A 24,859-nucleotide genomic window follows, 5' to 3' on the forward strand; every position below is an offset into this window, starting at 1 on the left:
TCACATGGCGCTTCTTATAATCCCATTCAATTCCTAAGCAACAAAGTGATGGATCTCAATCTGAACAGCTCTTTCACAGCGTCCGCCTATGTATGGCGTTGGGCCATTCACAACCATTGGTAGGCCTTTGTTGCTGCTTACACTTATCATCCCTGAGCCGTCTCCTAAACACGATTCTCAATTCATTGTTTCATTTTCAGAGTCAAAAGACCGCCAACTATTGCTTTTCTTCACAGAGACAGCAGCGATTGTGGTAGGTTGCTTAGGCAGCCTAGCCTGCCCCCCCACCCTTCCGCTGGGGCGGGTGGCTGAGTTAAGGAGGATAGCCAACGTCTCCTATATTGGGATCCGTATCAGCCAAGAACTAGAAGACTTACTGAGGATACTGTAGTAGTGGGATGCCAAGAAATGGCCCCTGGGAGGAGTCACTGCTACCGTATTGGCATTGATCAATAGAGGACCTGTCAACCGAGATGCAGCAAGAACGGGAACCTGGAGCAACTAAGAGGAGTGAACTCAAGGCCTAGCTACCTTGTTAATATTACCCTCTGAGCTGTTTCAAGCTCAGAAGAAATGAAACATGAACCACAACTCCCATACATCTATCCCTAGCTACCTTGCCGAACCCGCAGGAGGAACCCCAGGCTCGCGTCACGGGAGGGAAGCGTGCAAGCCGTTGCAGCAAGCTCCTCAAGCTACTCAAATAGCCTGTGCTCGTAGTTCCCCAGTCTCAAGGGGTGCCGACCCGGTCAGCTAGTTTAGTTGGTAAAGTTGCGATGTCCATGGGAGTATTCACCACCGGGTACTGGCTCATGTTTTACTAAGGATGCCTGCGACGATGTTATAAGATGTAGAAAATAACATGTACAAATCTTTGGAAGAATTGTCTGTCCTTGCGAGAATTTCTTATCATTTACGACTTGCTTCACTCAAATGCGGTCAAAGTAAAGCCAAAGAATTTGATCGTGACCGTAGTATCCGTAGTATCTCAGCTATGGAAGGATCCCCCTTTCAGTAGATCACCGTGTATCTGAGATCAGAGCATCCCCTTGCTCATGTAACCTCCACCGGCTGGATGAAACCAAAAAGAGAGAAAATAGCAATCAACTTTTACCCCGTTTGCGCCCCATCATGGCATTACTTCGAGAAGAAACGGCTCAGGCCTTCTTCTTCTCCTCCGCCTTGTCCTTCATTCCCCGGGCCTTCGCATCCATGTCTTGGATCAAATCCTCTTCAGTCTTGTCCGAGAAGAGCCAGCGGAGTGACTCGCCTTCCGAGAAGGTGATGAGGTGACCGTCATCCTGGAGGGCGCGATTGACGATGGCTTCCTTGGCGTTCTGAAGGATGTAGAGGCGTTCGTCGATGCTGCCTCTGGCCAGGATTCGCACAAGATGCGTCTCCTTCTTCTGCCCGATTCGGTGAACTCGCTTGAAGGCCTGCTGCTCGACCGTCTTGTTGTACCAAAGGTCGACAATGATGACACGGTTGGCTACAGGCAAGTCCAGCGCTTGCCCACCGCATTTCATCGATGCTAGCTATTCCCTTGTTAGATAATGGACGGGTCTGGAGGATGTAGAAAGCAAAGAACCTACAAAGATCTTTTGTTCAGGGTTCTCGCGGAACTCGCGCAAAGCCTTGTCTTTCTGCTTGGCATTGGCCGTTCTGTTGTAGTACAGAAAGTTGAGCCCCATCTTCTCAAGGATGCACCCCAGTGCTTTCGCAGTTCTGGTGAACTCGACAAAGACTAGACAGATAGTTAGAGACCAACGGTAGAGTTTCCAGCCGGATATCTTACCAATTATCTTGTCCTCGGGCGCTTCCTTGACCCACGTCAAAATCACCTCCATCGTGGCTTTGACCTTGGAGCCCAAAGGCATGTTGACGGGGCCGTAGTGGATGTCGTCGCGTCCGGAAGTGGCGAGGAAGAAGGAGGTGCGTCCGTCGCGATCGCCACCCCATTTGGTTCCAATGCTGTCTTTTCCAGGTTCTTGGAAGGTCTTGAGTACTTTGGCTCTGTCCACTTCTGTCTGGATACACGCAGGTGTCGTCAAGCTCTCTCCAACGGCCAGTTTGGCGAAGCATTCAGGATTAGGGCATTTGAACCCGAGCTTCACTGACCCTGTCGCCTTGGAAACGCCAACAATAATGCACTTTTCGCAAAAGATATGCTCGCACTGTTTTCTATTAGCATCTGAACCCACGGAATCGGAGTTGGCACATACATTCGCATTTCGAGTTGGGTCCACAGGAGGTGTTGCCTTCTTACAAAGGCCGCAGGTCACCTCTTTGACTTCATGCTCGTTGGCAGCAAGGGCGCGTAGCTGAGCCATCTCTTCAGCACCACCGAACCAGTCCTTGTACAGGGTTTCGATCTGATGGGCTCCTGCGGAGAACGTCTCTCGACCGGCTTTGTCCTGTGCTAGTTGTTCAGCGTGGGCCTCAGCCTTGTCAGCATCATTCTGAATCGCTTCAGCCTCTTCTTTGAGTCGCTCCATGGCCATCTGAATACTCTCCTCACGGTCGCTCTCTCGAAGAAACTTCTCGAGATTGAGTGGGTGGGATACCGCTTGACGAAGTCTCACGAATCGTTTCCATCGGATCGCGGTGGCAGACTGGGGCTTGTGAGTATCGTCCTGTGCATCGGCCTCGTCATCTTCTTCCTCGTCAGCGGTTCCATGTACTTGGTCGGTATTCTCGGTTTTGTCTTCATCTTCTTGTTCCTCATCATTCTTCCCCTCGGCAGGTTGTTCCTTTTTGTTCCTTTTGTCCTTTTCGTCTTTTTCGTACTGATTGTCCAGTGCCCTTTGGATTTGTCAGTGTTGCGCCTTGAGCTCAAGATGAATAAACCAACCGCATCATGGCCATTTCCCAATCCTCAAGGGGGGCCCATAGGTCCTGGCTGTGGCTATCCGGAAGGCTAACGATCCTGCGTCCCAGGAAAGTTTCATCCTGCTTGCTAGAAAGAATCAGCGGACGTTTCCTCACTCTGACCCCTAGACTTACCGTCTGTACATGACCAGGCTAACGAGGGCTTCGAAGTTCTCGGTTGAATTTCCCTGACCATTCATTCAGCAATTGTTGCATTGCTCCACTGAGCTGAGCTTACCCCGTCCAGGTACTCGGCCTTGAACCTTTTCAGATTCACAGCGAAACGACACCCAAGGAATCTCAGGTAGGGATAAAACTCTGGCCATGTAAGTATGAGCCATGGATCTTGCGGGACAACTTGCCTTCTACCGTGTTTGAGATGGGTGTTCCACTGACTACCCATCGAAACTTGGCACTCAGTTGCCAGCAAGCGAGAGTAGCTATTCCATGTCAGCTCAAGCAACAGAACCAGTTCAAGTCACTCACTGCTAGATGTGCGATTCTTGATGGTATGGGCTTCATCCAGGACGACTCGATACCAGTTGATCTTGAAAAGCTGCCCAAGATTGCGTTGCAGAGCTCTCTCAAAGCCCGCCGAGTCGCCAGCCCATTCTCCTCTCAATGCCTGAATGACACTCTTCTTGGGGAACTGCGCCACTAGCTCCTTGTAGGTGGTGATCCTGCATCAAGTTAGCTCTCTTGGCAGGTTGAGGACATTGCGGACTTGCACTATGTTGCGTCGGCCCCATTGTTCCGCTTTCCAGGGGATCTTCTTGGAGTAGATGGTTGTCTTGGAAAAGAACTTTTCGTCACAGTGTCTCTCAGTTTGGTCAGACCACTGCTTTGCATCTTGAGGGCCACCCACGACGACAAGCGTCGCCCTGCTGAACTCATCACGATCCTCCTTCTCCGGGGGATGGCCAACAATGCAAGCAAGAGTTGTGATTGTCTTGCCCAGCCCCATGTCATCGGCCAGCAAACCCCCGGCGGGGTGCAGCTCTTGAGCTTCTCTCTTGGCCATCCAGGCTGAGGCGACAATCTGCTGGTTCAGGAGGCCAGTGGTCATGCCTTTAAGCTTCCACGTTCCGTTGAGGGCTTCAACCTTTCTGTAGCCGAAAGAAGATTTGGCTTGTTGAACATCTTTCGCCTGTGTCCTGGTGCGTCTGGTGTCGAACCCTTCTGGGATGCCTTTCATGATTTGCTTCATCTGGTCGCCATGGGTGCGAGCTTGAATGGCGCCCATAGTTGGCACATTCCCATCTTGGATGCTTCGATCCACATTGACAAGACTGTGCAACATACTCGCTCTGTCAGCTGAGTGTTTGGCATTTTGTTTCCGAGTGGATTCAGCTGCTGTCTTTCGGGCTTTGTTGGAACCCTCAGCCTCGTCTTCACACTTTCGCTTCTTTTCTTCCTGTTCTGCCTCTCTTTGGGCCTCTTCTTCGAGCTCCCTCTGCCAGTACTCTCGAGCAGTCTTCACCACTCTTCTTCGCTGCTTCTTCTGTGTCGCATCTTCCTTCTTGATTGCCAAGCCCTGGTCGAGCTTACTCTGAGCCTCCGAAACCTGCTTCTCCAGGAGTTCCAACATCTGGGGCTCATCGCCTGTCAATCCTTCCGTCATCTGCTTAAAAAACAGCTTGTTTCGCAGATTCTCGAGTTTTTGGAGGCTTGTCGGGGCCTGAGGTGACGAAGTGGTACCAGGTTTGGCACGTCGGTGTTTACCACGTCTACCAGCCTTTTCGCAGCCGTCAGAGTCGGAGTCGCTTTGGGAGTGAAAGTCCGAGTCATCTTCATTGTCGTTTTCGACTTCGGATTCGTCGACGTCGTTTGCTGTAGAGTCAAGCATCTCTACATCGCCAAGGCCATCCGCTGATGCGTTGTGACTCCCTTCACCCATGACTGAGAAGTGTTTGCCAACGCTGTCTTCGTTCTTGACAGAGGCCAGAGTGCTTCTCGTTTCGATCCTTTCGTGTCTCAGGTGGTCTTGGAGCTTGAGCAAGTTCTCTTCAGATGTGTCGATGAGGGGATGAGACAGGTCGCGGTTAGAACTGGAAGGTTGGGCTTCAGCAGGCCCAGAGGGTGCCTGGTGTAGAGAAACCCGAGGCTCGGTCACGGCCATAACGACGGGAGACTTTTCTTTCTCGAAAGGTTGAGGAGCTGGAGGGCTACTGGCATCGGCGCCAGGCCCCGAGATGGGAGGCCCATTCCTTGGTGAGGGATTGGTGCCCATGAGGATGAATGAACCTGAAGCCAATTGTCAGTAACCAACTTGTTTAATGTTGACATGAGTGATCAATAGCGGCGGGGATATAGACGAAGATGTGCCGAAGGGTAGAAAATGCGTTGAAACACTTACCTGTTCAACCAAGAGAAGGTTGCATGTGGTGTGGTTGGGGATGAGAGTGGTTTGGTCGCGTTGTCTTGGGAGAGATGCGAAGTGATTGGGCAACGTAGATTTGCTGATGTCTGGCAACTCTCGATGGCAGCAAGAGATTGTGGTAGTAGGCGATGGGGCCAGAGAGATGAGATGGAAGGAGGTGGCAAGATAATGAGAGTTGATCTTCGTCCGATGTTGAGTAGCTGAGACGAAATCCTTGACGGCGCTCCTATGCGGCGAAAGAAGCAAGAGTCGGAGTTGCGAATGAGGGAAGTGGATGAAGTTGTTTCGGGTGGGGGAGGAAGAGAAGTTGAAGAGGTGAGAGGTCGGGGTGGTACGCAATGCTCGGAGGAGAGCAATGCAGATCGAGTTAAAGGTAGGTGAAGAAGAAGAGTTGATTGAGGGTAAAGATGAAGGTGAGAAGAGGAAGAGGCTCTCTTGAGAGAGAGGTTGACTGGAAGGAGGAGAGGTTGCAAGGTGGAAGGGGATGAAGAGGAAGAGTTCAAGTTGAGTGGAAGGATGAGAAGAGGGAAGGTTAAATAGAAGAAGGTGAAGAGGGAGATGCGGATGGAAGTGAATCACTGTAGTTAAAAGTTGAGTAGAAGCGATCAGAAGAGGGTGGTTAAGAAGAGCGAGGTGAAGAGGTGAAGAGGTTCGATGGAAGGAGATGAGGAGGCAGACAGAAGGAGAGGGGGGAAGAGTCTTAGGGCTAAGTGAAGAACTCATCACAGCAGCTTGGCAGTGATACACAAGGAATGTGAAGAGGTAAACAGCGAGAGAGTGCAGAGCATCTGACTGCTCTACTCCAAGGCGAAAACCAGAGGCGGAATGCCCTCTCCTTACTTGGTCTACAACCCAATCGTCCTCATCCAGACCAAACGAGTCAACCTTTCAGAACACGCAATGACAAACACCCACGCCAATCCTTATAGATTAATTCACCCAAGCTCATATCCTTAGATCATTCAGGGCAATTATCGGTTATGTCTATTTCTCGGTTGGAGTTGTGATGTATAGCGACGGCCCGTGTCTAGTGGCCAGGACACTTGAAGAGAACACAACCAGGCAAGACAGAGCTACAGGGGAATCGACAGAGAACTTTCGTGAAACAGACACAGAGTCTATATTTCTTCTTTTTACTCCAAGTTGTCCAATGGAAAGGCGAGTTGGCCAGCGGCAACCTGCTGTGAAGCTGTCATGGCCCGCCTAGCCTGTATCCCGACATGAAGCAAAACTGTTTCACAAGTTACTTGTCTATCCGTCATCAATCCATCTTTCATAGGCTACTCTAATGACCAATCAGCTCGAATTGAGACTTCCGTAGTTATCGTGTCCATCTTGTCGCATCCCCGGTTATGCGCGTCCAGTCACATTCCTCAATGGCTACAGAGCCACATCCGGCAAGCCCAGCAAATCATGACCCAGTCCAGTCACATAGCCGAGATACAACATCATCACAAACCAATAGAAACAAAAGACGCACATTCACATGGGAGAAGGGGAAAAAAAAATCATGCCAGTACCTGAACCATAAAAAACAAGACTCGCGCGAGAATGTCATCCAACGTTTGAAACAACGTGCCAGAAAAAAACGGCCAGTCCCGGACCCTACTTTACAAGTCAAACTAGACTCTCGCCCGAGAACAAGATGTTCTAGCGTTGTGGTCCGCCAAGCGGAATCTTCTCCCGGTGAAGGAAGCTTTCCAACGTTTCAGCGTGTCGGTGTTTGTTTGACTCGCGCTGGCCTCACTATGCATGTTAGGTCCAACGGCCGACTCAGGGAGCGAGTCGTGCGTGCATTTGTTGATCGTCGGGCGAAAACTTGCATGGGAAGGGGAAAAAACATGGGCCCTGGGAGAAAGGCCACGAGGTGAATGGATCCCCCTGGAGGGTGAATGCTTGCCAGCGCATTTTCCTCAGTTTGATGCAAGATCAGCAGCGCTTTGGATCATCAGGGTCGTCAATGCGTCAGCCTGAAAGCATGACACTTTACGTTGCAGATCTCTCTCTTCTCACTGTCGACGCTGGAAAGTTAAATAGAGTGTCATGACGCATCTAATAAAACAGCGTAGTATGGCAATCACCCCAAGGGTCACCCATGCTCTCCTTATTTCCACATCCCGACGGTGAGGCTCTCATGTTGCTTTTTCCCTTCCCGCACGTGCCCCGATAACGCACACACACATCCATGATGCGAATCTGTGCGTCAAAAAGCAGCAAAGAAAAAAGCAAAGAGAGAGCGCCCGCCGGCATGAACTAGGGACCAGCGCGCGAAATGTCCGAGCTGTCAGTGTGCCTGTGTGCCTGTTGGTGGAGCGAGCCGGCTTTGGAAGGATTCCAGCTGCGCGGGGAGGGGCTTGAGTTCCAGTTCCGATTCGCGAGATGCAGTCAACGTCAAAGGCGGCAAACTCGTTTTTTTCTCTCCCTCTGTGTCGGGTGCTTCCCGCCGCTCTAGAAGGCTCTAGAGGTTCGTGAAGGCTGTCGCTTTGCAGGAGGGCATCTCCTGACATGGCGTGACGGAAGCGACATTGGAAGCTACCTATTGTTTCTGTAGCGAGCGGTCAAGAGTAACAGGGCCCTGTCAGGAAGAATGCCTTGCAGATGTCAAAAGACGGGACTTTCTTTTTTGCTGCGAAATCCTACTTTGCAATCAACCAACTGAAACCAACATGACAGGGCTCGCCAGGTTCCCGGAATTGTCTCGCGGCCGCCATTGACGGGGGGTTTCATCCATGGGAGGGGACGGTTTGACAAATACAGGCAGGACACCCATCAACCAACAGAAAAAAGGATGACGGCGTGGCCCCATGCACGACAGACCCAAACGCCAGGTGCCGACCAACACAACAAGCACAAGCCGCGGGCCGACGCGTATGGGATGTCTCTCAAACACCTTCGGTCCCGGGCTGTTTATGCGGCGTACGCAAAACAAACACCAGTGCACGTACACTTTATCTTCGCCGACGATGATGTGACGCTTCTTTCGTCATGTGCACCGCCCAACGCCCAGGACAAGGCGGCATCTCTTGATTGCCGCAGGGATGATAAAAAAGAGCAATCGTCTATGGCTGGGTTTGCGCGGACAAGGGGGCATGGACCACCCAGTGATCTCGCTGCAAACCCCCAGCAGCAGCAGTGCGAAGTCTGTGGGCAAGAAAAGAAGCTCCAGTCTGTGGGCAAGGGGGGCGGACAAAAGACGCCATCACGATATGGCCCTCTTAGCAATTTCCGGCTCTCTTCGGGATCAATCAAAGCCGATGCACCCGGGGTTTTACTCTGTCTCTCTCCATTTTCTTCAGCACAAGATTAAAAGAGCCGGGGCAATGTTTCAGATGAATGACTCTCGAGCCCCACAAGATACAAAGAGGAGAGAGAGGAGGTTTCTTCAGCTCGTGAGCCCATCCACGACCAGACCCTTGACAGAGCCAGACCCCTGTCGACCTGGCACTAGTTCCTTGGTCCGCTGAGAAGAGGGTCAAAGTGTTTGCAGGAAGCGTCAAAATACGGCAGCTGGGCGGAAAGCACCAGAGCAGAGATAAGAGCACAACAGCATAGCTCTCGAGACCGAAGGAAGATCATACCCGGAGAATCATTCCATTCCGGCTTCTCCGTTAGACGCTGAAAAACTCAGTTGAAAAAACGCCTGTTGGCTTGACTCGGAGGAACGTTCTCCCCCAAACACACCTTGTCCATGTTCCCGGATCGCAGATTTCTGCGCGCACCGGATCGACGCCTTCTTTTCAGCCACGACAAGCTCTAGACTTATCAAGGGGTGGGACACTCTCTCTTTCACTCTTTTTCCTTCTTCTTTCGAACGACGCCATCTCGATAGTCTCGCATTAGGAACAAGGTCCGAGTCCCCCTTAGCTTTCTAAGCCAGGCCAAAGTTGAAGAGAGACTCCCGCTTGTTGGACCACTCACGGACCCCTGTCCCGGGCCCTGTCCGGGTCCCCGTCCGAGCAAGCAGGGAAGGGTTCAAGGTCCCATGGACCTGGTGGAGGATTTACACGGCCGCAAAGTCCTCCAGTGACAGTGCCCTCTGGCCCGCCCCCGCAAGACCTGAGTGTAGCGTCGCCATGGCGTCGACGCCCGGGTCTCCACCCGTCTACATACCGAGCGGCGGTGCCCTCGAGTCAGTCGATTGCGCTGCTGCTGCTACACTGCTCAGAGCGAAAGTAAGAGACGAGCGAGGTATTAAGCCATCGTGGGCTGCCCCAGCTGGCCCTCCTTGGGGAAAAGAAGCCCGGGCCTTGGATGTTTGTTTCTCTTTCTCTTCTTTCGCCGCCGTCCAAGGTGCCTATCTATTCCTATTTCTTGCTTCTGTACTTGATCTAACAACCTCCCCCCCCCCTTGGAAACTTGACGATGCCCCTGTAAAACGCTTCAACCACTGTCGCTCCCAGAACAACAACAACAACAAAACTACAAGTCATTCTCTCGAGTCTCACTCTGGCGATCTAATTAACTACCTCCCCCGGTCTCATCGACCGCAGCCTGCGCTGCTCTGTGCCGCATCGCATCGCATCGCATCGCATTCCCCCACTGAGACAATCCGCCCAAAATGCCCACCACCGTCAACGCCCTCCGCGCCTTTGAGCCTCCCCCCGTCCCTCCATTCGCCGAATTCGAGCGCCGCCGCTCCACGGCCTCTTCCATGTCCAACAGCAACAGCAGTGGCGGCCTTCAATCCCCGCCTCCTCCCAAGACGAGATCGGGTGGCAGACCCCGGAGCGCAAAGTTCTCGGCGTACCGTCTGCGCAGCAACTCGGGCCTCTCGCTGCACACAAACGAGGACATTCTGCGCCAGTACACGGACTACTACCCTGATGGCTCCCCGCGCACCGCCGGTCTGTATGGCAGCGGGCAGCAGTGGTCCGGCGAGAGGCTGAGGAGCATCGACTCGATAGCTTCGAGCCAGAGGTCCAGCATTGCGTTTACGGATTCGGATGGGTCTGGCGATCTGCCGATTCCTGACCTTGTCGGGCGGGACATGTTTGACCAGGTCATGAGTGATCCGGCTGCTAGTAGTCAGCTATGGAAGTTTGCCGCGAGTCGGGGAGTTGGACAGAATGTCGACTACCTCATGAAGGTGAGGCAGTCGACACATTGATTTATCGCATTTATACTGACTCTTTTAGATCCGCGATTACATCCACTCACTGGAGCAAGTCGTCATCCAGCTCTCGACGATATCAACCTCTTACACGTCCATCACAGCCACATCGCCCATCAACCTCCCGCCCCCGATATCCCGGGCCCTCAACACAAACATCAAGCACCTGACAACCTCTCTCATCCCGAGCCTGGAAAACATGTTTCTCGAGTCCAAGGCCTACGTCGAGCAGCGCATCGTGAGGGAGATCTTTCCCGACTTTGTGAAGCAGCAGCTCTCCCAGTGCACCAGCCTCGCCCTGTCCCTCGACGTCGAGGGCGACTCGCCGCCGAATCCGTACCCCGGTCTCAAGGGTTCGTTCTGTCTCAGCGATCCCTCGCGGTCGGGGAATCCTATTACTTTTGCGTCGGATGAGTTTGAGGATCTTACGGGCTACTCGCGCAGCGAGGTGCTCTCCCACAACTGCCGCTTCCTGCAAGGCCCGCAGACGGATCGCGAGACCATCTCGAGGATGCGCTCGGCGATATGGCGCACTGACGAGTGCACCGAGCTTATTCTCAACTTTCGAAAGGACGGCACGCCATTCTGGAACCTGCTCTTCCTGTGCCCTCTCGTCGACACTGCTGGAAAGCTCAAGTTCTACCTAGGCGCCCAAATCGACGTTTCTTCACCCATTGAAGGCGCTGATGATCTTGTAAAGATGCTCGGCTACGGTGCCGCAGAGGAGGACAAGGTATCAACCGACAGGAACAGCTCACGCTGGGGCGGTAGCGACGGATCTCAATGCGACCCCGAGCCCGAGGACCCCATCGGCATGAAGCCCATACAGCTCAAGGCCCCCAAGAAGGGCGGCTTCTTCAAGTCGTTCAAGAAAATACCCCCTCCGCCTCTATCACCACCGTCCAGCCCCCGCAGGAGCTCCGACAGACCACGATCATCCGCCGGTCCGATATTCGAAAAGACGTACAGCACACGGACAGTACTCAAGCGCCTATCAACACAGCCCGACATGCTCATGACGACCTACTCCCGCTACATGATTCTCGAACACGTCCCCTCGTATCCAGCATCACTCGGCGCAATGCCCCTCGACCAGGAGATGAAGTACCCTCCCAAACTGAGCATATCCTTCTTCTCCCCCGCCATGGTCGAAGCCCTAGACCTCAACATGTCTTCCGACGCCGTAGTAGGCAAGGACGTGTTCGACGTGCTATCCGAGCAATTGACGCTCCCATCAGTGACGAAGGCCTTCAAGTCAACAGTAAGAGACCTCGTCGTGCGCGACGGAAAGTCAGTGTCCCTCGACCTCGCCCTGGCAAACCACATCCCGCGAAGAGCAAACATGACGCGCGTCATGAGCGGCGAAAGCGTTAGCGAGAAGAAGTCAAGCAAGATGATGAGCCACTGGACGCCGCTCAAGGATGGCGAGGGCAAAGTCAAGTTTGTCGTCATGGTTGTTTCGCCAATCTAGACGTATAAAAACAAAGGAGTAAACGACAAAGGAGTTTATTATGGGAAGGCTATCTATCTTTTTTCTTGTATAATGCATTGCTGGGTGTAAGGATATTGTATTTAATCTAACGACGGAGAGAATGATACCACGACTGTAAATCCACACGATCCAACATTTGGACTTGCAAATCTACCTGCTCCACCAGACGTCAACATGTCACAAGCGATGATAACAGCTCCGCATAAACACATCGCACCATAGCATTGACACGCTAATGTCAGATCTTTGTTCCCCGCTCGTTCCGTCTTTGTGCAGCTCCGATGGAACAAGGTCTTGACCGTCGTTTCAGAGCGAGCAACGGCGCGCTCTCCACCAGGGCTCGGCAGCTGCATGAAACGGGGCCACACAATTGTTCAGCTTGCAAGTGATTTTTCCCATCATTAGAGTTTGAGGCTTACACAGATACAGCAGGTCGCGCCAAGGAACACAAGTACATGCATGATTCAATCAATGCCCTTTGACGAGTTGCCATTGTCAGGTCAGACACGCACACCAATCTATTCGACAAGAGTAGCTGGAACTATCTTCCCTGCGAGTTCACGGCCGACACCTGAAACCCGTACAAGATAATCTATCATCGACTCGCTGCCAAGTCGAGAGTGCCCGCACCTGTCACAGCCGAATCTGTACGCCGCCTTGCGTGGGCCTGACCAAGGCCTAGTTGCCGTAAACGGTCCAGAGTGGGCTTCTAACTCGATGTACTTCTTTTCGTAGTATCGACCGACGAGAACCCATTGCAGAAGCTTGGGATATACCCTTGTTGCTTCCACGACAGATCTAACCACCTTTCCGCCATGTCTGTCGGTGGCAATGTAAGATAGTCGAGCGCCATGGCGGACAAGCAGTTTGAACGATTTCGAGGCACCGATATAGCCAGCAAACATCAATGCCGAACCCTTGTCACACCACTCGCGCTCAAAGTCGAAGCCAAAGTTAAGAAGCTGCTCCAAGAGACCAGTATTCTCCGACCGGATGGCCATGCATCCCGCGCTGAGCCCGGAATCAGGCTGAAAGTTGACGACCTGGGAGCAACATTCCCCCGGGACACGTCGCAGGACGGCCTTGAGGCCCGAGAGGGAGGGCGTCTGAATCATCAACTTGATCAGAAAAGACGGCTCGTTCTCTGCGAGTCGGTAAAAGTCAAACTCCCCGTTCAGAGCGTACGTCCTCGAGACGGAACTCCCGCTGATCACGGTCGACAGCACGCTCGGGTTACCCAGCATGGTGGAGTAAGGATTCAAGCCCAAGCCAGTCAGCTCCCGCAGCAAGTTCAAGTCGGATCCGGCACTTCGGAAATCCATGCCGTCAAAGGTTTGAGGATCGCCGCCGTACTTGATCAAGCTCTGGATCATCTCTATGTTGCCGACAACGGCTGCTTGACCCAGTGGCGTTGTCCCCTCAAAGTCTCTAGCGTTGGGGTCAGCCCCTGCCTCCAGGAGTAGGTCTACCATGGGTAGAAGATCGTAGTCGGCAGCTGAGTGAAGGGGCGTCAGCAATTCCGTGTCCCGAGCGTTTACGTCTGCACCGTGAGAGATGAGCATCCGAGCCATGTTGTAAAAGGGTGCAGAGTCAGCGTCAAGAGAGTCGTCCCTCGCACAACTCTGGACCAGCACATGCAAGGCGGTGGAATGGCTGCCCCCATAATACACCGATCCCATGTGAACCTTGCTACGCGCATTCAAAACGAAGCGTAGGAGCCTCTTTGTAGTATCTCGTTCATCTGTCGAATCAGACAGACCAGGAAGTCCTGATTTCTCCACCAACGCCCTATCTTTGTTAGCAATGGCCTCCATCCCTGGTAGAAACACTTACCAATACTCATCGGCATGAGCTACAAGGTGGTCGATGAAGATCTTGAGGACCTTTTCTTGGTGCCCAAAATCCGGTCCCCCGATAGTTTGCTGGTACTGACAAATGGCATGGATCGGCGGTTGCGAGAGATGAAACCACAGCCTGCCTTCAGCCAGGTACGCGTCCAGACACTTCTCAATGAAAGAGTACACCTTCTTGGGCGCCGTAAAGATGTTGACCTGGAGCAGTTTCTGAATATGGAGACAGCCCTGAAGGAGAGCATTGTATCCATTCGGCCAGTGTTCCTTGCAACCAGCCACAAAGCCCGTGAATCCAAGCTCCAAGAGTTCGACCATGGGAGAAATGAGGGCCTGCGATGCCGTGTAGCTGAGAAGAGTGCACCCATCACAGGGCAGGATGGCAGACTCCAACTCTTCCCTAGAAATGTGGTTGAGAAGGGAAGAAAACAGGCCGCCGGAACTCGGCCGATGACGGCCGATGGTGTCTGCTATCATGCTGCCAAGTTTTCTCTGCTCCAACAATCGGGTGCTCTCAGGGGTCCGGCCGTGGAATGGACGAGAGACCAGTTCTTGAACATCGAGACCTGTAGAGTCCGGGTTAAGCACCGAAATGCCATAATCCTGCTCCCGCTCTTCCTCGGGGTCCAGAAGTGAGTCCTTCAGGTATTCAACCACCTCCGCGTTGCCCCTCAAAATAGCCCAGAAAAGCGGCGACCTCCCAGATGAATCCGTAGCTGTCAAGTCTGCCCCAAACTTGGACAGTACCTTGATACACTCCAAAGATCCAGCCTTAGCGGCCAGATGGGCGGGTGATAGTCCGTTCTTAGGGGTGGTTGCGTCAATCTCATCCATCAAAGGCGTCGCCAAGATGAGGGTCTCCAAGATGTCGCGATGCCTGTTTGCCGCAGCAATCTGAAGGGCGTTGTAGGTGACCCCGTCTTCCCCTTCGTAGATGCACTTCCAGTCTAAGTCATCCTCCCTCTCGATGATCTCCTCCAACACAACAACTTGGCCATTGTGACACGCAGCGATCATGGCATTGTATCCATCAGAAGCAGCCAAACCCGGATCTGCGCCATGGGTGAGCAGCGCACAAGCTATCTCGCTTTTGTGTTGGGAGATTGCCTCGGTCAACATGGACCAGTGGAATGACACTCCTTTTGACCCATCCTTTCCCGACACATTCTTGGGCAGTCGATTAGGATCCATTCCACGCTCGATCAGTTTAGCGATGACTGCCACAGCGAACGGTGTATCCAGCAGAACATGGAGCTTGTCAAAGGTTTCGAATTGACGAGCTACCACGTCCCTTGGTCTGGACCTGCTGAGCAATGTTCGTACCATTGCAAGATCCACATCATCTAGCAACGCAGCCTCGAACAGCGACACACCGAGAAGCTGATCCCATGTACGATGTACGTTAACACCGGCGTTGACGAGTAATCTGACAAGGTTGGATAGCTTATGATGCACTGCCTGCTGCAACAGCATCACAGCGGGGAAGGATACCGCGAACGGGTTCGGGCCATCCAGATTTAGGGACGGTAAATATGACGGTGATGACGCCGAAGCGTCCAAAACGGACGTGATGAAGGGATACTGCCAGCCTTGCCAGTATGGCTGGCTGTCTGTTTTTTTCGCCTCTGCGATGTATTGAATCGCACACTTGCCAGTCTCCCTTTCATAGTCGGCAAGGACACCATGCTCGACTAGACATCGGACCGCCAGGTTAATAAAGCCGGACAGGAAATACAGAGAGGAAGGATGAGTGGTGGTGCCAGTTCCAGATAGCAGCGGAAGAATGCTGTCGCAGAATCGAACCCAGAGGTGACGGTTGGCTATGTCTCGCGATTTCAGAACCTCGGGTGTGAGAAGCCTCTCGTAGTCTTCCCGCTTGACGTTGGGGAAGCATGACGGGTGTGCCGTCGGAACAGAAAATGCACCATACCGACCAGCAGTGAGCTTGGTGTTGGTGATAATAGTCTCGACTACTGTAGTCCCATCAGAGAACTGCCAAGGCAACTCTCGACACTTGTCCAGAACCACGTCCAAAAGCTCGGTTGAAGCAGACAAGTTGAGGTACTTGAGCAAGGATCTGTTGATCTTGATTGCTTCGGGGATGAGCTCAAACACCTTTTTGACGAGATTCGCGTCGCCCCATTGAACGGCATACTCGGCGAGCTGCTCATTTCCTTTCAAGGAGATGTTTTCGTGACAGGCATCCAACATGAAACGAGCGGCTAATGGAGCAGGCTTCCGTAATCCTCTGGGGGGCTGTGCAAGAGTATCGATAAAGGCAAAGGATGCTACCAGAGGAGTGAAGCCAAACCGATCCTTCTTGCGTAGATTCTCATCCCTGAGTGGATCATGTTCCCAAAGCCACTTGAGGAGAGCAACATCGTTTGTAAATGCACAAAGGTGCCAGATTGTGCGTCCATCCATGTCTGTATCAGTCGTTGAAGCGCCGTGGTCCAACACCAGCTTTGAAAGAGCTGAAAGATCTTCGACTACCATGATTGGCGTGCGCTTGTTGGAGTCTCTTGCCCCCATGTCTGCTCCAGCAGCGATGAGAATGTCCATGATCTCAAGCTGCGAGCCCTCGGTGGCTGTGTGAAGAATAGTGCCAGCAAGCCCATTCTTGCCGAATGGTAGGTTAGGATCAAATCTAGGGTCGCTAGTGAGGCGCTCGATCAGAGTCACATCAAAATCCAGCACCGCGTTGCGTGTAACTTCGGCAATATGATTGTCGTCCAAAGTGGTGATCTTGCCGGACTCCTCCGAGAAAGAGAACTTGATGTTGGCGTGCTTCATAAGCTGAGACACCGTCCTCTGGAGCTCCCCATACTCCACCGTCTCGTTCACGATGTCAGCCAATGTCAAGTTGACCAATGTCAAGTCGTAAACAAAGGTGAGCAGGCGTGCAAATCTCGCCTTGTGAAAGAGACCACGCATCACCAGCGTCTCTCGTTGCATGAGCTCGAGAAAAGCGCCATCCAGTTTGCTTCCTCCCTTCATGATGCGGGTGAAGATGGCCTCATGCTTAGTCGTCATCGCAACCCAAAAGGCCAGGCCTGCAAGCGATACCTCATCGGCGTTCTTCCAATTATACTTGTAGGTGCAGTCAGCGCCTTCGTCAAGGAGGTGAAGGATGGTGGCTGCTCGTTCCACGTCGGAGTCTCCGCCAACAAGCAAAGAACCCCATGACTCCGGCTCAGCGCGTGTTGCAAGAACCTTGGTGCCCATAAGAGCGCAAAACAGAGGAGTGCCGAGAATGCTGGTCTGATTGATGTCCGCACCCATAGAGAGGAGGTCTCTGCAGAGATTCGGCAAGCCAAGCGCGGCAGCGATGTGAAGTGACGATACTGACCCATCGCACAGGGCATCTGTGAGCTCCAACAACAGTCTCGGCGAAAGCGCCAAGGGTCCCAAGGCTCTTGGGAATGTCTCCCTAGCGTATTCCAAAACCCACTGCACAAAGCTGTATGATCTTTGAATCCGGAAGAGAGAGCAGACCTGTGGCCGCAGCTTCTGCCAGTACCTCTCAGCATATTCCGGCCAGCGCGTCGCTGCTGTTCGATAGTTTGTTGTGATCCGACGTGATTGCACCAATGCAATCTCTTTGTTATACTCTGCCGGTTCGCGATCGTTGTCGGAGGAGTTGAGTATTGTCAGCCAAGCAGAAACCTCCTCGGCGCTCGGCTCAGTTTCGTCTCGTGTCTGTGCCGGAGATTCGACCATCTCAGTGTCAACTCTGTTCGTCATGAGCCGAGGGATCGAGTTGGAACCCAAAATGGAGAACTGCAGCGCGATATCTTGGAGGGACTCCGACGATCCCAGAACAAAACCAAGCTTGGAACGATTGTCCAGGAGGGATGATCTGGCAGCTTTGAGACCATCCGGAGTCGCATAGGTATGGACAGACTGAATAGCGCTGATCAACATCTCACATCCGTCCAACAGCGGCCACTCGGTGGTCTCGGTAACAGGCATGTCATTCTCGCTGTTTTCGCCCAGCTCAACGATGAGCGACTCGAGACTGAAAAGAGCACCAGCGAGAAGCCTCAGTTCAACTATCAACGGTTTCAGATCACTCTTTAGCGGGGATCCTTCTCTCAGGCGGGTGCTGATGCTCGCGCAGGCAGCGAGTGTCGACTCCTTCAGCTCGCTGATGCGCTTCAGCATGGTTGATTGCGTCGGAGACATTTTGCAAAACACTGCGCGATGGTTAGAGACTATTCAATCAAGTATCATGTGGGCTTCACGCACGTCTTCGTATCAACTCTTACCCAACAGGCTGGTATTTGTGTTGGGCCAAGTGAATGCAAGTCTGGCCGCAGGCCGCTGGGAGTCCAAGCACGAAGAGCTCAGGATGGTATCGCCCACGAAGCCAGGAGGCAATGAAAGCTCAATGCCCAAAAATGGGCATGGCTGGATTTAGTGAGCAAATAAAGTGCACAGCAATAGAGTCGGAAGCTCAAGAGTCGATTATCGTGTCCGAGAGTGCTGATACTAGGCGATATAAGGATGCGACAAGAAAACAGGTCGCCAGACGAGATCCAGAGAGATCATCTATAGGAAAAGATATAGACTAACGTTTCGGAGATGAAAGAAGCATTACCCCAGAGTCATCGGGAAGATAAGAGTAAGAAAGCGCGCCTCCGTGATGGTTGAGAGGGTGAAATTGTGTGAAGCCGTTGGTCGGTTTGGCATCCTCTCCAAATGTCATCAACGCGGGCAGGGGAACGAACAGAGTGGTGCTCGGACCATCCAGTGCGAGGCTACTCATTCACTGTCCAAACGGTGATGAGAATATTGCCTTGGAGAGCGGAGAATAACGTTTACATGCGTATCAGGGCTTGACAGTGAATCACAGGTACAAGGTGACCCGTTAAATCATTGTCTCCTCTTTTCTCCTTGAAATTTCCTCCAGTCAAGGGACAGCTTTAATAAGCCACTGCCTCAAACACAGTGTATATTCACCTCGCCAAGGATACAGTTTCAAGGCACCAGTTGCAATGAACCACAGCTGACGTTACAATCAACAAAAACCATTCATGCTATAAAGATATCGAGAATATGACTATGCAATTGTTTGTGGCTAGTATAGCATCTAGTTGATGTCCCATTCAAACTCCCAACTCCAACCCAAGTTGTCAGGAGTTGACAACTGTAATCATGACAGTTTTCTGAACCAGGCACCCATTATCCCCATGTTCCGCCGCCACCACCGCCTCTACCTCCCTTCCTCTGTGCACTCAAACGCCAATCATCCTCGTTTGCAAACTTGTTGTACAGTGGCTGGATCCTCTCTGCCTTCTTCCTCTTGCTCAGTCGATCCGTTGGTGCAACCTTGAAGAAGGTCGGCGCAGCCTCCACGAGCCACTTTGGCTCGATGCTTGTCGTGCAGTGCATGTACTCCTTGGTCGTCAACACAAGCTCATGGTAAATCACCCACTCAGCCTGCTTGCCAAACAGGGCTGAGCTTGGATGCAGGTATACAGGTGTACCCTCTGTCAGCGTCTTGTATCCCTCCTGCGGGTCCTTTCGCGCCGCGTTGCGGAAGAAGCCTGCGCAGAGAGCACGGCGAACCTTTTCGGTTGCGCGTCCGCACGAGGCGATAGGATGTTTGTACCGATCCATGATCTTAACGATTTGGTCACGAACATCCTTTGCACGACGCATGGAACGCGCCTGGATAAAGTTCTCAAAGCACCAGGGGGCTGAGTATCCGCTGTGCTTCCATGAATTGTACACGTTGAGCAGGGTGAGGTGGTCGCCATGAGGGTCGTGGAACTTTGCCTTCTTCTGATCGGCTTGTGACTGCTTCTCCTTGGGACGATAAAACACGGTCGAGATGTTGAGCATGGAAACAATGCTGAGCACTTCTTCGGCGCACTCGAGCTCAACGGCAGCGATGAGGACCTTGGCAAGGGAGGGCTCCATGGGGAAGTCGGCCATCTTTCTGCCCAGCCGAGTCAGGAGGCCTTCATCGTCCAGGGCGCTAAGCGCATACAGCTCCTCCAACGCGGTAAGCATGGTGTTGATCGGAGGGGGGTCCATAAAGTCGAAATGCAGCAGGTCGTTGATGCCCATGGCCTTGAGCATAAGAATCGTCGTAGACAAATTCTGTCGCTGAATTTCAGGGATGGTAGTCGGCAACATCTCTGACTGATACGCAGCTTCTGTGTACAATCGGAAACACTTTCCGGGACCGGTTCGGCCAGCTCTGCCGGATCTTTGGTTCGCCTGAGCCTGCGAAATAGGGGTAACCACCAGAGAGTCCATTCCCAGCTTAGGATCGTATGCATTCTGCTTCACGAAACCGGGGTCCACGACGTAGTAGATCTCATCGATGGTGATCGAAGTCTCAGCAATGTTGGTGGCGATGACAACCTTGCGGCTGCCAGGGGGCGCTGGCTCGAAGATTCGACTCTGCATCTCGGTGGGAAGCGACGCGTAAACAGGGAGAATGATGAGTTCAGGCACGTTAGGCCCTAACGCCTTCATTCTCTCGTATAGGACCTCGCAGGCTGTGTCGATTTCTTCTTGACCTGTCAAGAACAGCAGAATGTCACCCTTGGGCTCGGTAAGGTGAATCTGCATCACCGTGACCAGAGCCGCATCCAAATAATCAGATTCAGGCTCCCTGGAGTAGAGAACTTCGACAGGGAATGTTCGGCCGGGAATGGTGAAGATTGGACATTCGTTAAAGTAAGCCGAGAACTTGTCGGCATCGAGAGTCGCAGAAGTGACAATCACCTTCATGTCGGGTCGTCGTTTGAGTGTCTTCTTCAGCAAAGCAAAGAGCACATCGGTAGCGATGGTACGCTCGTGGGCCTCATCGAGCATGATACACGAGTATCTTGATAGGTCTGGATCAACGAGAATCTCACGTTGAAGCATACCATCCGTCATGTACTTGATTTTGGTGGCCGGGCTTGTGCAGTCTTCGAAACGGATTGTGTAGCCAACCTCTTCTCCAAGCTTGCAGCCAACTTCTTCAGCGACTCGCTTGGCGACTGACATGGCAGCGACACGACGAGGCTGGGTGCAGCCGATCATGCCATCATTGGCAAAACCAGCTTCAGCCAGGTATTGTGTCAGCTGTGTTGTCTTTCCAGAACCTGTCTCTCCGACAACAATCAAGATTTGGTTCTCCTGAACGGCCTTGATGAGTTGACTTCGGAAGACAAAGACGGGCAAGGACTCTCGTTGCTCCTTGATGCTCAGGTTTGTACGCTTGCCCAGGGACTGGCCCTTTGGAATGACGGCCTTTTTCCATTCGGGAACCTCTTCTGACTGTTGGTTCTTTCTCGCGTTCCTGAGGTCGCTGGCAAATTGTCGCTTGTCGGGGTCTGCCATAGGATCCTGCCACGCGGTAGCAAGATTCTCCTTAGGCTCCTCCTTAGCAGCAACTTCAGCTTCCTGTCGCTTCAGTTCCTTTCGCTCCTTGGACAAGGCAGTTCCTGACATGGCTGCTCGGTTCATGGAGCCGTCCGGTGCCTTAACGACTCGAATTGGTGACAGCTCAAGCGATTGCTTGGTTTGGCCAGCCAGGAAAGGAGGCTCCTCCTCGCGCACTTCAATATCGACATCCTCTTCCAGCTCCATTTCGCCATCGCCGCGTAACGTCGCGTTGTAGTCTTCCTCCAGGTCGGGGTAGTCAGAAGCCTTGGCTACTCCTGATGCGATCAACTGTCTTATCTCCCACCTCTCTGGTGATGTCATTCTCTTCTTTTGCCGTCGTGGCGGGCCCAAGTTGTCTCGTGGCCCGGCTGATGGGTCTACGAAGCCATTTCTTGCTCCTCCTCCCAGTGCTTCCATGTTGGCACCAGTTGTCATGCGAGCTTGCGGTTCCAGATCTTGACCATTTTCTTGATCAACGTCCTTCATCGACAATCCAACTCTGCTCCCTTCGATGCTTGTAACCTTCACCCAGACCTGTTGTCCTCGTGTCAAGAGATCAGAGGGGTGACTGACTCGCTGCCCAGCAACCATGCGCGAGACGTGGACCAAACCGTCGACTTTGCCCCTAACATTATGCAGGTTGACAAAGGCGCCAAAGTCCTTGATGCCTGTAACATGTCCCTCGTAGACCTTGTGTAATTGTGGCGCATCGTCCATCTCGGGCGCCGGGGCGTTGCGGAAGCGGTCGTCGTCGTCGTCGTCATATCGTCGACGACCTCGTCGGTCCTTGCGCGAATCGCGATAGCCATCTCGCCAGTCTTCGTCGCCTCGTTCTTGCGACCGCGATCGCGATCGATATTTGTCTCGCCTGCGCCGGTCTCTCGAGCGCGATCGGTCTCTTCTCCTGCGCCTTGAATCTTTCTGGTCGTCCTCAGGGCTTCGACTCCGTTTCCTCACGCTCTTGTCCTTTTTCGCCTTTCCTTCCAAGCCTTCGAGAAGCGCCAGGGTATCATCGATCACATCGGCTCCACCGTCAGGTACGGGGTCCTTATCCGGCAGCGCAAGCCCGCTGAAGACTTTCTCCTTCTCCTCGAGCGTTCGCGTGTGGTGGTGTTCTTCGTCTTGGGCGCCGTTCTTGCCCTTGAACTTTGGGTGCATAGCCAGGACAAGGCGGTCAAGGCTCTCGACTAAACTGGGCGGAAAGTCCGGGGCGATGCCCGCGAGTCTCTCGCGGAACTCGTTGAAGGAACTGCATTCTAGACGCTGCGCGATCAGGAACTCGGCCAAGGTTTTGTCGCCGACACCGACGTGGTTCTGGAGTTCCGACGTGACCTTTGAGACGAGCGACAAAAGCTCAAGGTTCAAAAGGTCGTCCATGTTAGAAAAGAGAGACCGATCCTGCGACCTGGCAGGATGGTTCAGCAATGTAAAGTGAAGGTGCACGGGAAAAGTTGTAGGATTCTGACCGTGGCAAAAGGTCGGCTCACCTTGGCGGGTTTCGGTGAGGCTCGGTGAGGGCTGGTCACCCTGTACCCCAGCTTTTGTCATGCAATAGATGTCGTTTTAAATGTGCACTAGATGAGGAGAGGAAATACTTGCATGCTTGAGGCTCTATGCCGCTTTTTGAATCGGGGCTATTATCTTTCACTCCGTTTCATTCTTTCTAGCTGCGATAGGTAGATTCACAATCCATCTTAGCTGAGTTTGCTCAGCAGCGTCCCAGATACCACCATTTCTATATCTATCCCAAGCTTCACAATTGAGAAAGGCCATGGAAAGCAGACAATATTATCGTCAAAAAGGTACATTTGTCAAAAATAGATAGACAGCCCAAACTATCCCACCCTCCTCTCACGTCAACTCACAGCCACCCTCTAACTCACTGTTGGTGACCAAAGCTTCCTCTTACCGTGCTGTTCTGGGTGATAGCTCAACTCCAGTTGCAAACGGCAAAAAGAGTGGACAATGGTGGATTTAAACCACCTGAGTTGGACGAACAGGGAATCGAACCCTGGACCACTCCCAGAGGCGAGGATCTATGAGAAGAAACTTGCTAAGGGAGTATTATACCACTAAACCATTCGCCCGGAAAGAAAGGATAAGGTACAATGGCGGGATGGAACCACCATGGCTGGACGAACAGGGAATCGAACCCTGGACCACTCCCAAATGCTTGAATCATTCAGATGAATCATGCTAAGGGAGTATTATACCACTAAACCATTCGCCCTTGAAGGGATTTGATGGGTGCAGCCTTTCGGATGCGCAGCCATGAGGGGATCGTGTTGCGCTTCGAAGCTCGCGATCTCGCGGAATGCGTCAATAGTGTGTCGAAGAAACCTTGCATCAGACGAGCAGAGATAAAGCTTGAGAACCTGCATTTCAAACCTTGTTTAATCTACTCACTCCCTATCCTCCTGGCAATGTCCGGCCTAAACCCAGCCGTATAAGTCAGTTGGGTGACGTACACCGGAGGAGTTGCGCTCCGAATCTGACAGGCTCAACCCTACAGGGCAGTCCCCGTTTGACAATCCCAGCCAATGACTCGATAATGGAAGCCTGGCCTAGTCTCACAAGGAAAAAAAGGACGAAGCTGCAAGATAATTCTACTGCGCTCTGTTGGATGCTGTGGCTGTAACTGTTGGTGGGGTTAACTGATGTCGCCCTGGGTGTCCAATCGTGAGGCCTCGAGACCTGGCCCATTACGCAAGCCCCTCGCTTGACTCCTCACCCCAGAGAACGCCACCAGGTGACCTGCTGCAGAGCAAGAGAGGTACGTACCTGAGCTTCGGCGTCATCGCCAGCCGCCTCAGCCTCAGAGTTCCCGAGCAGTCACACGCCCTCTTACTCCCTCTTCCTCCCTCCATCAAAGCCAAAGCCCGCGCGATAATTCACCTCTAAAGAACATCCGTTTTCCTTTGAGATTTTCTATTTTCTAGATTCCCTCTAGAGCTTCACCTTTCTCCTGTGCAGCCATGTGCTCCGCCGACATCTTCCTCGCTTTCCTCGCCGTCCTCTTCCCCCCACTGCCTGGTAAGTCGCCTCCGTCCATGTCGCATGCATCATTGCGCATCAAACACGACATTCGCTAACTCTTCGTCTTTAGTCTGGGTCAAGTGCGGAATCTGCAGCGCAGACTCGCTCATAAACATTCTGCTCTGCGTCCTCGGATACATCCCGGGCCTCCTCCACGCTTGGTACATCATTGCCAAATTCCCCGAGCCGCCCTACGAGTACGAGGCCGTCCCTAATGATCGCGAGGGCGGCCGTGTTACCTACGTCTACGTCCAATGCCCGCAAGGCCACCACCAGACACAGAACCAGCAGCCTAAGCCGCAGCCTCAACCCCAGCACGGTGGCAACAACATGAACTACGGCACGCAGAACGCCTCGGCTTCGAGCCAGGCCCGACCTGCCCCTCAGCAGCAGGGTGTCACGAATGCTGGCGAGGGCAGCTCTGATAACCACGGTGTCCCCCCTTCGTACGCCGAGGTCGTTGCTGGAGACCACAAGATTCAGTCGAGGGATTAGATTCTGAACTGGATATCGAATTGAACGGGTTGACGGGATGACTTGCAAAGCCCGTCTCTGTCGCCACCCAAGCAACTTGAGCCGCTTTTGCAGAGCGGCCCTCAACAATCAAGCGGGTCCTCAACCAAGGACCTCAGGTGAGATGGCCGAGTTGGTTATGGCGTCAGGTTAAGGTCACCTTAACAACCTACAATTCCTGATGGAGCAATCCTCCTGGGTTCGAGTCCCAGTCTCATCAG

At 52.9% G+C, this 24,859-nt stretch overlaps 5 protein-coding genes across 5 annotated transcripts; 2 read left to right on the forward strand and 3 right to left on the reverse strand.

The window, feature by feature from the left end:
* Positions 1–1,157: 1,157 nt before the first annotated feature.
* On the reverse strand, positions 1,158–5,098 carry NCS54_01010900 (Hypothetical protein; the record flags this gene model as incomplete). Its single annotated transcript, XM_053155429.1, has 10 exons — positions 1,158–1,535; positions 1,593–1,744; positions 1,796–2,174; positions 2,223–2,802; positions 2,852–2,956; positions 3,004–3,056; positions 3,107–3,186; positions 3,231–3,308; positions 3,355–3,548; positions 3,597–5,098. 10 exons carry the CDS (start codon positions 5,096–5,098, stop codon positions 1,158–1,160), a joined length of 3,501 nt encoding a protein of 1,166 aa, XP_053011404.1.
* A 4,708-nt stretch (positions 5,099–9,806) lies between these two features.
* NCS54_01011000 (PAC domain-containing protein) lies at positions 9,807–11,829 on the forward strand (the record flags this gene model as incomplete). The annotated part of the gene is made up of 2 exons (XM_053155430.1): positions 9,807–10,334; positions 10,384–11,829. The coding sequence occupies 2 exons, from the start codon at positions 9,807–9,809 to the stop codon at positions 11,827–11,829; spliced, it is 1,974 nt and encodes a 657-aa protein (XP_053011405.1).
* Positions 11,830–12,368: 539 nt separating this feature from the next.
* Positions 12,369–17,885, reverse strand: NCS54_01011100 (Hypothetical protein; the record flags this gene model as incomplete). Its single annotated transcript, XM_053155431.1, has 2 exons — positions 12,369–13,638; positions 13,684–17,885. The coding sequence occupies 2 exons, from the start codon at positions 17,883–17,885 to the stop codon at positions 12,369–12,371; spliced, it is 5,472 nt and encodes a 1,823-aa protein (XP_053011406.1).
* A 999-nt stretch (positions 17,886–18,884) lies between these two features.
* NCS54_01011200 (Pre-mRNA-splicing factor ATP-dependent RNA helicase prp22) lies at positions 18,885–22,511 on the reverse strand (the record flags this gene model as incomplete). Its single annotated transcript, XM_053155432.1, has 1 exon — positions 18,885–22,511. Exon 1 carries the CDS (start codon positions 22,464–22,466, stop codon positions 18,885–18,887), a length of 3,582 nt encoding a protein of 1,193 aa, XP_053011407.1. The 5' UTR covers positions 22,467–22,511.
* A 1,553-nt stretch (positions 22,512–24,064) lies between these two features.
* On the forward strand, positions 24,065–24,620 carry NCS54_01011300 (Hypothetical protein; the record flags this gene model as incomplete). The annotated part of the gene is made up of 2 exons (XM_053155433.1): positions 24,065–24,122; positions 24,196–24,620. 2 exons carry the CDS (start codon positions 24,065–24,067, stop codon positions 24,618–24,620), a joined length of 483 nt encoding a protein of 160 aa, XP_053011408.1.
* Between the last annotated feature and the right edge of the window lie 239 nt (positions 24,621–24,859).

This window comes from Fusarium falciforme, chromosome 8 (genome assembly GCF_026873545.1).
Source record: "Fusarium falciforme chromosome 8, complete sequence".
Lineage (NCBI taxonomy): Eukaryota > Fungi > Ascomycota > Sordariomycetes > Hypocreales > Nectriaceae > Fusarium > Fusarium falciforme.